Source organism: Lygodium microphyllum, chromosome 6 (assembly GCF_053477565.2).
Source record: "Lygodium microphyllum isolate KBCC chromosome 6, Lygodium_microphyllum_v1.1.10, whole genome shotgun sequence".
Taxonomy (NCBI): domain Eukaryota; kingdom Viridiplantae; phylum Streptophyta; class Polypodiopsida; order Schizaeales; family Lygodiaceae; genus Lygodium; species Lygodium microphyllum.
The window spans coordinates 131843262-131857870 of record NC_141140.1 but is presented as its reverse complement, the minus strand read 5'-3'; the positions used below and the strand labels follow the sequence as shown (position 1 = coordinate 131857870).

Genomic DNA, 14609 nt, shown 5'->3' with positions numbered 1-14609 from the left:
CAAATGACACGCCTCGTGACTACTACTGCAACTTAGGTCCAGATAATAGGAGGCGTGATGCTGATGAGAGGCCAGAGTTGTGTAAAGGAACAGTAGAGTTTGTTGCTACAAAGGAATACATGGTGAGATTTGTTTTGTAAAGTCAAACGATTAGGCTTGATCATATGCTGTGTGTTTGCTTGATGTTGTGGACTGGGAACTTGCATTGTACTTCTATGCACACCTCTTGTTACATCGTGAATCTCAATGGCTTTTTCCACAATCCCACTATTTTTGGTAGCTGGATGCTTTAATGAAGTCTTCAACAAAAGTAAATCAATACTGCTTGAGTTACCATGTGAAAGCTGCATTAAAGTAGGATTTCAAGAAGCCTTCTTCACAAGTGTAAGTATCTGCCTGGTCTTTCAGTTTTTGAATAATGTAGCTTTCTTTTTTTATCAGCTTGTCCACTAGGGCTTAAAGATCATCGATGGCTTTCCATTTTCTCGAGGATACACACGTGATGTTATAGACCAGTTTCATTTCATTTTGTATTCCCCCCCTTTGTTTCTGTTGGTCTCTTTTTTTTTCATAATCAAGTGGCTGCCCCAGTGGTAAGCTACTTATTTTATTAACCCACTGATCTGGGTTCAAATATGCCTTTTTCTATACGTGTACTAAATGGCAGTGCGGAATATAGGAGTTGAACCCAAGCATTTTGGTCACCACCCATTCAACTTAACCAACTGATCTACCCCTGTTTGCGCTCTCTTGCCACCTATTCAACTTAACCAACTGAGCTACACATGTTTATGCTCTCTTTTTTTTCTTGAAGATAATTGAATTAAGTAGTAAATATTTACATCAGACCATCAGGTCAACATTAAAAATAACAGACATAAAGGAAAGTCTACACAGACTCTTAACACATAAATGTCACACCAGATCAGCTGGTGTGGAGCGAACAGTATCCAGCCAGGGAGCAGCAATGTCAGGAAGAACCAGATCAGCAGACACCATAGAGGAGATTTGCCACAACACTAAACCACGAATTCGGACCACATGACCATGAATGCTAGATATTGTTTACGCTCTCTCTCTCTCTCGTAATAGGTAATTATAGAAGTACAAGAGTCATGGCAAAGTAGCAAATGAAATTGCCATATGCCAAGAAACCAAATCCTCCCTAGGGAGAAGGCCAGCATGTTGAATAAGATCCAATTACTAGTGGAGAAAACCCTCAGGCCTAGCAACATGACTTTGAACCCCAAAAGCGGAACCGAAGACGAAGGCATTCCAAGTGACCTAGTTGTGCCAACAACCCCAAAATCTAAGAAAATGAAATGCAATTGTTATATGGGGTTGTTCAAGAGTGGGATATTTTTCCTTTAAAAAGACCCAATCAGAGGGATGCAACAAAGGTCTCACAACAACTCGCCAAATGTCAAACAGGAGGGACTAGATCTTCCAGCCAATGGGCTCAAAGTAGATCTATGATAGGAAGATTCCACACTGGTAGTACATAAGAAATAGTTGCCATTCAAAATATGATGCTTGGAAAGAGCCAAGGGGAGGGACATGCCACCTATGATCACTCTCCAATGAAAAACTTTGCATTTGAAAGGAGTCATAACAATCAATTTCCACCATGTCTTGCTTTTATGCAGACTTAGCATTGGCTTTGGTCACCAACCAATGGCAATCTTGGATCAAAAGGTTCTATATTTGGTTAACTAAAGCACCCTTGAGACTTAAGTAGCGTGCAATATTCCAATCCTACCAAGGATGATCAGAATCAAGGGCAGGGAAGGGTTGCTTGTTGTGCAATTGCATTGAGATATTTGCCCATGAATCACAATATCCACAAGGGATCCGAAAAACCCGTTTGGCTGTGTGGAAAGACATTAGTACATTGCAAGCAAATAAAGTCACAGCCACAATAGAGACCAAGCTCAGACGTGTCAACCGATTGAAGTGGGGGCAAGAGAGCAACTAGAACACAGCCAACAATTTAATCTACAAGGAATTGGCCTGCAATCTATCCTTTGCTAAATGCAAAATCACCTTTTGAAGGACAGCCTTCCGTGAGCACACCAAGTGGGTTATTGGAACAAAAGGAATCAAAAGTTGGGAGTCAGTGTTGAGTATGTGCCACCATGAGCCTTGAATTGTAGTATTGCCATGCACAAGTCCTTGGTCTTCAAGAAAAAACCGAACAATAAGGAACCCAAGGCTGATGGCCATCACATGTGGCTTGAAGTAGTGTTTAGTGAAGAGCAGCCATGTGAGTCTCAACATCGAAAACAGCCCCACTACCCATGCTTTTGGGAGTACATACATCACTCCAAGAAATCCAAGAAATACAAGCATGCTCAAAATCCTTTTTCCATAGCATGAAGTGGATATGCATGGTAAGGTCGTTCAAACTACTCTTGGCCAAAGGCAAAAGTGGCAAAAAATAGGTAAGCAAGGATAGCATAATAGTTTGTGCCACTTTGAGGCGCACATGAAATGGCTAGGCCTGAGATTTCCAATAAAGAAACTTAGCTTTCATCTTTTGAGAGATCTATTGCAGAAATCGTTTAGGCTGAACAACACCCAAAGGATAACCTAGATACCATGCAACGTGGCCGTGTGGAACCACATCACCCTACCACCCCAAAGCTTGTAAATCTGATTCAGTGCAGCTGAATGAGAGAGAATTTAGTAGCATTAATATCAAGGTCTAAAGTATGCCCAAACAAATCCCAAACATCCGATGCCTTGCAGATGTTATCCCTGTTTTCTTTCAATATCCTGAAAGTGTCATTAGCCAACACGTGCCCCAAACAAAACATTGATTTAGTGGAAGCGATAAACTAGCCAGCTGCCTAGTCTCCATGAGATGTGACAACATGTTGAGAAGAGGATGGGTAGCAAGGGCAAACCTCTCTCTCTCTCTCTCTCTGCCCCCACCCCCCAACACACACAAAACAGAAAAAAAAAAACAAACAAAACCTTAAAAAAGATGACTATTTTGGAGGATCAGAGACACAAATGGCACACTCACAGCAGTAGCAGCTGCCATCTTGGGATTACTCTTAACAGACCTCAGCAGCTACTGTGCAGATGACAAGGATCCTGACCTATTAGGTTACTTGTTTGAAGCTCACAGCTAGACAGCTGCAGATACTTAATTGAGATCTCGAGGGTGGTGGCCGTACCTGCCTATACAGTTTGGATCAAGTTTGGCTGAAGCCTCGGTCCTTTGATCCGTAGGATCAACTAAACTAGTAACTTTATACAATGGCACTTTGGCAATAATTGCAGCAAAGCCTGTTAGGCAAGCTATATTAGGCCAAAAATATAATGCTAATTAGTGGCCAATTCTGTTCACCTCTAGAACAGCACCAACAAGGCTAAAGTAAATCAACTTTAAACAGTTTTTGTCAGGTGCTCACACAATGGAGCCAAGGGAAGCCATGTTGAGCAACAAAAGTAAGACTAGCACTATCCTGTAATTGTCATGCATTTATGCATGATTTTCACTTGCTTTAATTATGATTAAACTTCACATGCACCAATAAAGGCCATATGAAGGAAACCCTATTCAGCATCTTGTTGCTGATTCATTGCTTGTAGTTACTATTTTTCTCACCCCTTCGTTTACTGATCAGGTATGCCTGTTCCACCAGATTAGCACAAAGCAAGGTTCAAGACATTTGTAGTGGAACCACAGCACCATCCAACACAAGCATGCACACACCCCCGTGCACCCCACCCAAAACTCCTTTCTTGGGGCAAAAGAACTGAAACAACAACAAAGGCATTGTGGGTTGCCAATCTTTAAAATGTCCTTTAGCTGCAACTCATATCACATTGGGGCACACAGATCATGCTTTGCAGAGTTTGCAATTTCCAATAGTTCATGGAATTAATTCTTTTTTTGCAGTATTATGGCTCAAGGGCACTTCTATGTTTTTTCAGGAATAACCTTTTATACACAGGACTTTTGTTGCCCACAATCCATGTTAGATGGATTGCAGGTTCTTGTGCGGTACAAGTTATATAAATATTAAAATTCTAGAATTCATATGCAGGATAGTGGCTTTGTTTCCTTTCACAATTCATTTAGCACAGGAGTAAAACTGTTGCGTGAGATTCTTTCTCTTAAGGTTGTTTTCTTGTTTGTTTGATGTGGGTTTGCATGCAGGTTCGCCCCCCCATGTCGGCTTTGTTCTTTTTCCTTATTGATGTATCCATGAATGCAATAACCACAGGAGCTGCAGTAGCTGCTTGCAATGCTGTGCAAAGGGTGCTTGGAGATATTCCTGTAACTACTTTGATCCCTCATTTTGTTTCCCTATAATCAGCTAATTGCTGCTCGTAATTATTGCGTAAGGTGTATTTGTGGTGTTTTTAACTTTGAGCAGGATAGTCCTCATACAAAGATTGGCATCGCTACTTTTGATAATACTGTACACTTCTACAATTTTCACCAAGCTTTGCAACAGGTGAAGATTAAAAGTTTTTCTTCATTTGTTCATAATTTACTTTGAGATTTAGCTTTCTTAGCATCATCTGTTTCCCATGCTACATATAGAGAAGGAGAGGGAAGTTATATCTGAATTGTAGGAAATGAGTTTGTCTTTGGCAATAGTCATTAGAAAATATATTCATATAAGAAATTCTGAGAGAATCAATGAATATTAGAAACTGTAGGAGATTATGATTGCATATGCTGCATGCATATATAGTGGCCCAGTATATACTTGTCCTTTTATAATAAGTTCATTTAGTGTAAATAGCCACACCTTTCAAGCATGGCACACTTGAGTCACCTAGTATATCTCTGACCTGAATGATTGATGATTACAGTGACTAGCAGATATATTGTAATTATGATATATATGACTTCTTCTTGCTCAAGTACTGTGCATGTGTATTTTGCCTAGTCACCATCACTACTGTGATTAGCAGGTCTGCAATTCAGGGATGATTTGAACATGTTCACGGGTCTTAAATTCATAAATTTTCTGGCAAATCTTTGTCAACTTTTGCTACCTTGTATACCCTTGGGCATAAGAATTTATGCACAAAATGTTCTTGGAATCTGTGGCAAATCCTATGTAATAACTTCAAAGTGGGGAAAGTTTTCTCCAAAAAGTTGCAATGAGTCCCCCACTGAACCTCATATCCAAATTTTGATTTGTGAAAAAAATAGCTGATTGGCAAATTTTGCCACTAAACCCATCCTTGTTGCAATTGTATTTGTGTTATTATCTGTAGATTGTGTGTTTATCAGTCGGACAAAAACTAGCACTTGCCTTTTTGTCTGGGCATGTACTCTGATATTGCCAAATCACTAGACTGCCATGGGATAGATTTTCCAATCAGCTCCATAGGTTCTTGCTCAGATTTGGCCAACTTTTCCAGCTATTTGGCAGATTTTCTTCTGAAGTATCAGAATATTCCAGGTTTTTAGCTGTGTCAGGTTGTAGGTGTTAGCACCTGGACACGGGAATTATACATTCCTGGGAGCTCAGGCATTTCATATTGACAGTTTGCAGCAAACCTTATATGATAGCTGCTAAGCTAGTATTATATACTTCTATTTGGATTTGTTTTTTATATTTCTGACTCTTTTTTGGATTGTTAATTACCTTGTACGGTAATGATCTTCTCAAAAATGCTTTTACAAAAAGAAAAGTAATTGTGTGTGTGGGGGGTGTGCATGTTGATTCCCAACGTGAAATAGGCATTGATGTGGACGTGGAAATAGCTCAACCCTTAGTGCACACTACTACTTTCTAAATGTGTTTATATGTGCAAAGAGCTAAAGTTTTGCAAGGTCGTGTACAATGAGATCCAATACAAAGTGGTCATTTGTTGGCCATGATTAGGGAGAGGCTGATACATGGTGGGCAGACATGGCAGGAGTGTTCAGTAGCCTGCAATGGCTAGCAGGCACACAGACAGGCGTGGGCAAGGTGGCAGAGGACTGCCCCCTCATACTTTGAGTTGGACTGGCTGAACAGACTGGCTTAGGGCACTCCTTTAAGGTCTCGTTCTTTTCCCCGTCCCTCATCGTTATCATCAGTTTGTCTTCTTCAACCTCTCCTCAGCTTTCTTGGTGTTTTTACACACTGTTAGTGCTGAACAGTACGGAGACCATTGCTCCTGATGGGAGGCTTCAGATGTTCGTTGTTTGGATTAGAGGCTGGGCAGTAATCTATCTTTGAAAGACTGATAAGATTTGGAGACTAGTGTTTTATAACCTTTTGGTGTGTGTTGGATAGACTGCTTTTTACTGTCTGTTAGCTGTCATAGGTACCCAAGCAAAAGCTTGTGATGGCACGGAGCAGTTGACAAACATTGGAGATCATTCCACTGGATGAAGGTCAAGGAAAAATAAAACAAAACCATATTTTTGCAACATGCTACAGCGTTGGTACACTCAGGCTGCACAAACCTCTGCAGACTCAGTCTTTCACTAACTAATGAGTTGTATGCGAACAAAAAGGCTGTGATGGTAGCCTTATTTGGCTGTGGTGCCCTTAATGAGAAAATATTTTTAAAAGTTCCTTATTATTTGTGGATGCACAATAATTAGTTGCAGTAGTAATCATTAGATCCCGCATGCATTCACAAGAAAAGTGGTGAAAGCAACATCACAAGAACATGCTCAGCATGTTAGTAAACATGCAGAAAATAATCTTGCAAAGAGGGTGTAAGGAAAATGACTTTATTATAATGTCTTAAACATAAGCAAAGCATTGACAGAATTCAAAAGCAACTGAAGTGCAAATGTGAATGACAGAATGTGGAAGTGGAGTGTGCTGATGGGAGCCTTTCAGGCAATAATCTTTAAGTGTTTTTGTTCTTCAAATGTCTTTAAGGGTCGGCTCCTTCAGCTGTATATTAATGAGGCCTGACAGGCTAGCACTTTGGTTGGCAAACACACAACACCCAAACTCTCTTAATAACCAGTTTAATGTGACCTCTTGACATTCAAATATCAGAATGCATTTGCATGCTCTTTGGTGATCGTTTGTTTTGTTATGTTCCCTTTTTTTTTTCAAAATGCAATCATCCTAATCCATATTGTCCTATGGAAGCTTAGAATTTCCTTTGTGATTGCAGCCATCGATGCTGGTCATGCCTGATGTTCAAGATGTTTATACACCATTAAAGACAGGGCTTGCTGTATCAGTTACTGAGGTTTGTGGTCACTTTACGCATACTTGCCAGCTTATTTGCCAGATACTGTGTTTTTGGGAAAGTTCCAAGCCCTTAAATGATTCATCTCACTATCAAAGTGTGCTGTGTTTCGGTGAGATAAATGTATTTTGTTGCACTCTACAGTATCGTCAGCAGTTAGGACAGCTCCTTGAAAATATTCCAATCATGTTTCAAGGAACTTCAATCCCTGATTCAGCTGTTGGTGCTGCTATCAAGGTACTCAAGGATGGAGCTAGTGAGAATTGTAGAGATACATTTCTTGAGTGCATGCATCATTATTTAGATGTACCTTATTTGATCTAGTTAACAGTGACATATCTTCAAGAGAGTCCTAGAAGAATCCTTTTGTATGGCCATATGCGATAATAAGAAGTGTGTGCATTCATGACTGTGCAGGCGGCATTTTTAGCAGTCAAACCCTATGGAGGAAAGCTGCTGGTGTTCCAGTCAGGTAGCAATCTAACAGTCATGTCTTTCTGGCATGCTGATTTGCCTCTGTCTTCAGTGGCTAGGCTTCATAGTTTCTCAAAGAACTTGGTGAAATTGGTAACTTGAGGTTTAATTCAATATGTGTACATTTATAAGGACTTTTGTGAAAACTTGTAACTTCAGGTTTACCATCCATTGGGTTTGCTGCTCTAAATGCACGAGATTCAGATGCCAGAAAAGTGCCTGTAGCTGGGGAAAAGGTGCCTGCAGAACTAGTAGCCTTACAACATGTTTCTTGTTCATCATTTATCTTGACGTGCAGGGATTATTTAGTGGAAAACTTCATGGAAACAGAAGGATCATGATATACTTCCAATTATACTTGCTTCTGTTCAAATATTGCCTACATGCCATGGTATTATTTATGATTTTACTGATGTGCTTTTTGACAGGATGCAAATAAGTTACTGCAACCAGCTGACAAGACTTTGAAGACTCTTGCTTTAGAGCTTGCAGAGAGTCAGGTAGAAGTTCAGCTCCAGTGATTTTGAGGTGCTGTATAAGTAATTAATTAGCATTAACCAGGGACTTTTGTGCACAGGTCAGTTGCGATCTATTTTTAACCGCACAGGAGTATGTGGACATCGCATCCTTAGGAGTCGTTCCTATGACAACTGGTGGGCAGGTAGTTTTACATTTACTGTTCACTTCCATATAATCTATGCTAAGTCAATGCCACAGCCTTAACTCAACTGCAGCCATGGTCTGACAGATCTATTACTACTACCCTTTTTCTGCCACTTCCGACTCAGCAAAATTATACAATGATCTGAGATGGAATTTGACAAGACCACAGGGCTTAGAGGCTGTGATGAGAGTCCGATGCACTCAGGTAATGGGGTGAGCTTTCAAGTAATTGCACGATGATTAAAGCTCTTTGTCATTTTTAATGCTCTTTATGAGGCCTTCTGTTTCTGCAATTTGAGGCAACTTATAGTTCTTTGTCTTTCTTAAACAGGGCCTTCAAGTGCAGGAGTATTCTGGAAGCTTCTGTAAACTGACTCCAACAGATGTGGATCTACCTGCGGTATGCCAGTTGTGGTGTTATGTATAGGTTTTAGAGAAGCTCATGGTTTTTATAATAGGGAAGTTCCTAAAACAAATAACATGGGGCATCAGGTTGACTGTGACAAGGCAATCATGGTTACTTTCAAACATGACGACAAATTTCAGGATAATTCTGAATGCTGCTTTCAGGTATTCCTCTGGTCTGTTCTGTGTTTCCCAGAAAGATATTGCATTATGGAATTCTTGCATGATGTTTCTCTATATGCTATTACTGATATATGAAAGTTAGAGAAAGCTTGTGTTTCTTTTGGTGTTCACAAAATGTGATGCCATCATTCAGCCAAAAAATGATATGGCATGGCCACCAGTATTGGTCATAGATCCATGGAAACTTCATAGTCACTTCAATACTTCTCTCTAGTGTAAGATTTTGTTGTTCTCAGAAATACTATGTACATCTGTTTTGGGGATGGCCTTAGATTTTTCTGCCAGCTTCATTACATCTTACTTTATTTGAATCGCCAAAATAATATGCATGATCTTATAATCTGTGGATTATATCAGAACTTAGAAGCATAGTATCATACAGTCAATGTGGAACTTTTCACCAAGTTGGAAATTTGTTTCTTATTCCATTCTCAAACTCTTCAGAACGGGCAATTATAATTTCTTAGGTGAATGTTATATTCTAGAATGTCCGGTTTGGTAAGTAACATGAATAGTATTTTTGTAACGGTTTCAAAGGTGATTGCTGTCTTATAAACCTTTCATTTGATTAATGTAAGTTCCTTTTGTTCATGCATTATCACATGAGGTTGATTATTGTGCTTCATTTGTGTTTACTGTATTCTTTTTTTCCATCATCGATCACCACCCTCTTTCAGTGTGCTTTGCTGTATACAACCATGGATGGTCAAAGGAGGATTCGGATCACTACTCTATCTCTTACTTGCACGACTGTGCTGAGTAATGTTTTTCGTGGAGCTGATCTTGATACACAGTTTACATATTTCATGAAACAGGGTTAGTACAATTGGATGGATTCCTGGTTTATCAAAAATGTTTATAAAAATTGTGTAATGAAGTTTTTCTTTGTGGTTAATTTACTGCAATATCTTTTGCAGCTGCTCAAGAAGTACAAACAACCTCAGTGGCCCAAGTTAGAGAACAAGTAACCAGTTCCTGTGTGAATATTCTCCACACCTATCGGAAGTTCTGTGCAACAGCTTCATCTTCTGGACAGCTTATTCTCCCAGAAGCTTTGAAGCTTTTGCCTCTTTACACCTTAGGTGTGTGTCAGCTTGGGTGGGACCAAATTGCATTTGTCATGGATCTGTATTGTCTGTAGTCTATACTGTATTTCTTGACTTAGGATTTCAAGATTACAACTCCATTTTCTGTGATATTACTCAATTGAATAGCTATTTTGCTGACAAGATTGCAAATCCTTGTTTAATTTATGCGGGAAGCTGTTGCAAAACACAGTTTAAGATGTCTTCAAGCAGCATATTCAAAATGAAAGTTTTAGGGACTTTGAGACTTTTCCGTGGTAGGACTATGCTAAATGGGGCTGTTTAGTGAGTCTCATTGGGTTTGGTTTTTGGTTGAAGCATTGATGAAAAGTTTTGGTCTCCGCTCGGATATGCGGACGGATGATCGAAGTTACTGGCTGGGACGTGTGGCATCAATGTCAACATCCCTTGCTATTCCAACAGTATATCCCAGGATGTTTGCAATTCATGATATTGAATCTAAGGTATTTGTCACAATTATTGCCCATAGTTAGGTAAAGGATGATGACAATCTGACTGCCAAAGAAGTGCCTGTGCCTACTTTCAATCTTAAGCTTGCTGTTTTACATATGCAGGAAGTAGGAGATGGCATGTTCCCACCGACACTTCATTTATCTAGTGAAAATCTTGACAATGATGGCATCTTTCTTCTTGAGACAGGGGAAGATGCCTATATTTATGCAGGAAAGTCAGTTTCTCCAGATCTACTGGCCCAACTTTTTGGGGTGCACTCTGTCAATGAGATGCCACCAAACCAGGTGAGATTCTCAAACGATCATGTGTAAACCTTGGTTCTTTATGTATTGTTTTCAATGTAGTGTCAAATATTTAACTCATATGTGTGGGCTGCTTGGAGTGTTTTGGTATCTTAGTCCTGAAGTAAAGGTTGAACTGGCTCCTAATCTTCTATTTGTGTTCCAGTAGTCACATCAAATTTGTTACTTTTTAACAAAATTGTTCTTTCTGACAAAATCGGTTTTGTTGAGAGTGTTCTTCTAGCAACACGCTTCAATATTTGTTCTAGAATTTATGACCCAGCTCTAGTTGTATACAAAGTCCCTCACCGTCAGGAGGTAGCTGGCAGTTCTTGTGGACTCTTTGTTGGTCTTTAAGTCTTTGAACATGATAATAGAAGATTTAATCACCTTTAAGAGTTGGTGTGCTATCTTTATGATTGTGGCTTAACTGGGGGGTTTCTGAATCACGATCAAGCCATATGCCACAGCCTCAACTATTTAATTTCTTTGTGAACACCTAGTTGCAATATTCAATGTTTGGATCTATGTACCAAGTTTCAAAGCTCGTCTTCTTTGTTTGGAGGAAGGCTATCATGAATTTGAAAGATAATGCACGTTGTCTATAGTCATATACTTAGTCATAGGTCTTTATGTGAAGGCTTGCCATACGATTCCTCACCTTTTATGTATGATATGCCTGCAGTTTATATTGCAAGAGTTTGATAATGTTGCTTCTAGAAAGCTGAACGCCTTGGTCAATGAGATAAGAAAACAGCGTTGCTCTTATCTGCGGTATACTTCTGAAACAGTGTTCCTAATTGCTTCTGTTTTGAAATATATTGGAGTTCTTTTGACCTCCTGCTTGATAACTTTTTTCAGATTCAGGTGGTGCAGAAGAGGAGATCCACTTGGTAAATATCTGTTTGATTTCGATCTCTTTTCACATGCTGTTTCTTGTCAGTGCTTTCATGTGTGAATCTCAGTCACAAGGTAGGGAGCAACTCAATTAGTTGTTAACTTTTATTTCATTTTATTTATCCCAGAGTTTGTTTTCTTCTCATTGATGGTCGAAGACAAGAATGCTCTGGGACTATCTTATGTGGAATACCTTGTCCATGTCCACCGACAAATACAGAACAAGATGACATGATTGTGGTTACATGTAAATACATGTGTTGAACAGTTGATGAGTTGTTTAACACAATCCTTACTGCGGCACATTTAGGATTCTCAATTGCTTCCATCAATCGTTTAGAGTTGTGGTATTCCAGCCACAGGACGTGACAGTTCTTGAAGCTGGATAATGCAGGGCTGCCTTGTCTTCTTATTCATTTTTCCCTCTTGATCCAAGAAGTCTGTCAGTTTGTGGCCCCCCTTATCATTTGAGTTGTTGCTGCTGGTGGTAAACTGAAGCTGCAGCCACCTGCAGCCGAACTGAAAACATTTTTGTTCAGAATGTCACAAGGCCTTGTGGCTCTTGTAAGTAATTGCATACATATTTGTTGAATTGCTTTTGCAGCAGAAGTTCTTCTAGCAGGGACATCAACAGATATTGTGGGGGACGTGTGTATATGTTTTGTATTTTTCTGGTCGCCAAAGCAACATATGATTATACAGGCAACCTACATTCTCTGCAACTAAGATTTTAGAAAAAAGATGTGTCAGGCTGGCCTAGTTGAGACAGGTCTAGTGTTAATGCAACAGGTTCAGTACCTGTTTTCCACATGACTATTTTATTATTAAGAGTGTTCTTAAAAATGTAACAGTGATTATTTGGATTTTATCTGGTACAAGTACAATGGGGTGTATGTAGTAATCTCATTGAGCTAGCAGAGTGCCAAGATGCGTGTTTTCTTCAGTACTTCTTAAATTGACAAAAACATTAGACTGAAACAGGAACCCATTTCTCTTGCTTTCTTATTGGGGTCTAGCAGGAGCTGAGATTGAAGGGTAGGTTGAGCATACATCTTCGCATATGGGTAATACCGGTTTGCACCTGTTACATAGTACACCTACATTAGGACTCTACTTGTGAGAAACTCGTGGTTGGATTTGTAAATATGTGGTTGCGTAGGAATTTTTTGTCGTATCATATAACACGTGCGTGCACGTACTGTGTGTGTAGCTGGGTGGGGTGATGCATCTATATGAAACCATCCATATCACGTGTTAAAAGAGTATTAGAAAACCCCTTTTACATCTATACTTCTATATCCACCCTTCTATACTTATTACAGTTGAAAGATGTGCCAATCCTACCTGGTGCATATAGAGTACATACAAACCAAACCCAACCTCCAAAATATCTAACAAATTCTAAAAGCCTCTCTCTCTCGGTTTATGCACATTGCGTAGTCTCTCTCTCCCCTCCCCCTTCTCTCTCCTTAAATAGGACTCTTGAGTCTCTATTTCTAAGCCATCTCTATCTCTCTCTCTCTCTCTCTCTCCTCAAACGCCATATGTCTCGACAGAAATGCATTACCTCTTGCGCTGCACCAGCACCATGTCTCGACATATATGCGTCTCTTGTGCCTCCTGTTTTTTTCTCTCACGTTGTGCCGTGGCTCTCTTTCTCGTGCCGTGCCTTCTCTTTTCTTTATTAATTCTTTCTTCTCATTTGAATAGCTAGACACGGGGCTCGGGAGGGTTTCCGCCATCGTAGTGCTTCTCCGGCCAGACATGCGCCCCCCCCCCCCCCCTCTCTCTCTCTCTGTGCGCCTGCCCGCCATGGTTGTGTCAATGCAGAATCTGCTTTCTCTATAAAGACCTGCTTATCATTCACATCCTCGTGCTAAGTAATGCTATATTACTGATATGTACCCATCTCTCTCTCTCTCTCTCCAGTGGCGCTATTCGTGGATGCAATGCGGTCACCAGTGTATTGCAGATCATCTGATCTAAGCAAATGCAATGTTTGAGCTTTGACAGTCTTTAAAAAGTTATCATGGATCTCTCCTTAACACCAACTCAAAAATTCTCTGAGAATTCATTGCGACAAGATTCAGTAGAATACGAAGGGGTCTCTGTCTATTCTCTACATGGAGAGAGACAGACAGAGAGAGAGAGAGAGAGAGAGAGAGAGAGAGAGAGGTTATTGACATTGTAATTAAAAAAAGCAATCACTTGCTTATTATGTTTATTATTGCTATTGTCATCGTCAACATCACCATAATCATTGTTTTGAAAATTTAAGTATCTTTTATCTTAATTGAAAACAACTAGCAAGGCTATACCAAAATCACACGGCTTCGCAAAATGATCTTATAAGCTCTTAATTATAAGATATGTTGTAGTAGTCTTACGACCCTCCATAAACAAGTTGTGATTGTGCTTAAGTAGTAATAGTTATGATTGATGGTCTTGTTAATGTCAATTATAACTTTATTGATGGACACACACACACGCACACACAACAATGTTGAAACTCTATCAAAGTGCTATTGCTATGGGTTTGTTTAAAAAGGGATCTTTACCATGCTTACTAGCAAGAGGACTAAGCTTCACTATTGAATTGCATACCCACCACTTTGCTCTTGAACAGCACAACCGATGTCCTGAAGATTAGGAGTTGTTTCTTGATACTATTGTTGCTTAAAAATTATAGCAAGAACGCTCAGAAGAGCTATTCCAAGCTTTAGCAAAGTGTTCTCTACATTTCACTTTGGAGAAAATCTTGGATCTAATACCAGGATTTAAGGAGGCATTACATCTAGGCATGGTTAGGTAGCTCAAGGCCTCCCGCCATATTCTAGAGTGGGGATGGTGAGTGCATTGAGTGACTAGGGAGGGGATGGGCTTCCATTTTTTGGGGTGAGGGGTGAGTGGGGCATAGTGACTTGATGAAGGGTTTTATGCATGCGACCTTGTGTAACACCAGAAAAGC

At 39.8% G+C, this 14609-nt stretch overlaps 1 protein-coding gene across 1 annotated transcript; it reads left to right on the top strand.

Moving 5' to 3' along the window:
- Positions 1-6: 6 nt before the first annotated feature.
- Positions 7-12507, top strand: LOC148035143 (protein transport protein SEC24 B-like). Its single transcript, XM_087680113.1, has 19 exons — positions 7-122; positions 4172-4291; positions 4392-4472; positions 7102-7179; positions 7324-7416; positions 7597-7651; positions 7813-7889; positions 8082-8153; positions 8231-8314; positions 8402-8521; positions 8648-8716; positions 8809-8886; positions 9582-9720; positions 9822-9986; positions 10308-10453; positions 10565-10747; positions 11430-11518; positions 11606-11637; positions 11770-12507. Exons 1-19 carry the CDS (start codon positions 120-122, stop codon positions 11874-11876), a joined length of 1791 nt encoding a protein of 596 aa, XP_087536239.1. The 5' UTR covers positions 7-119; the 3' UTR covers positions 11877-12507.
- Positions 12508-14609: the final 2102 nt, after the last annotated feature.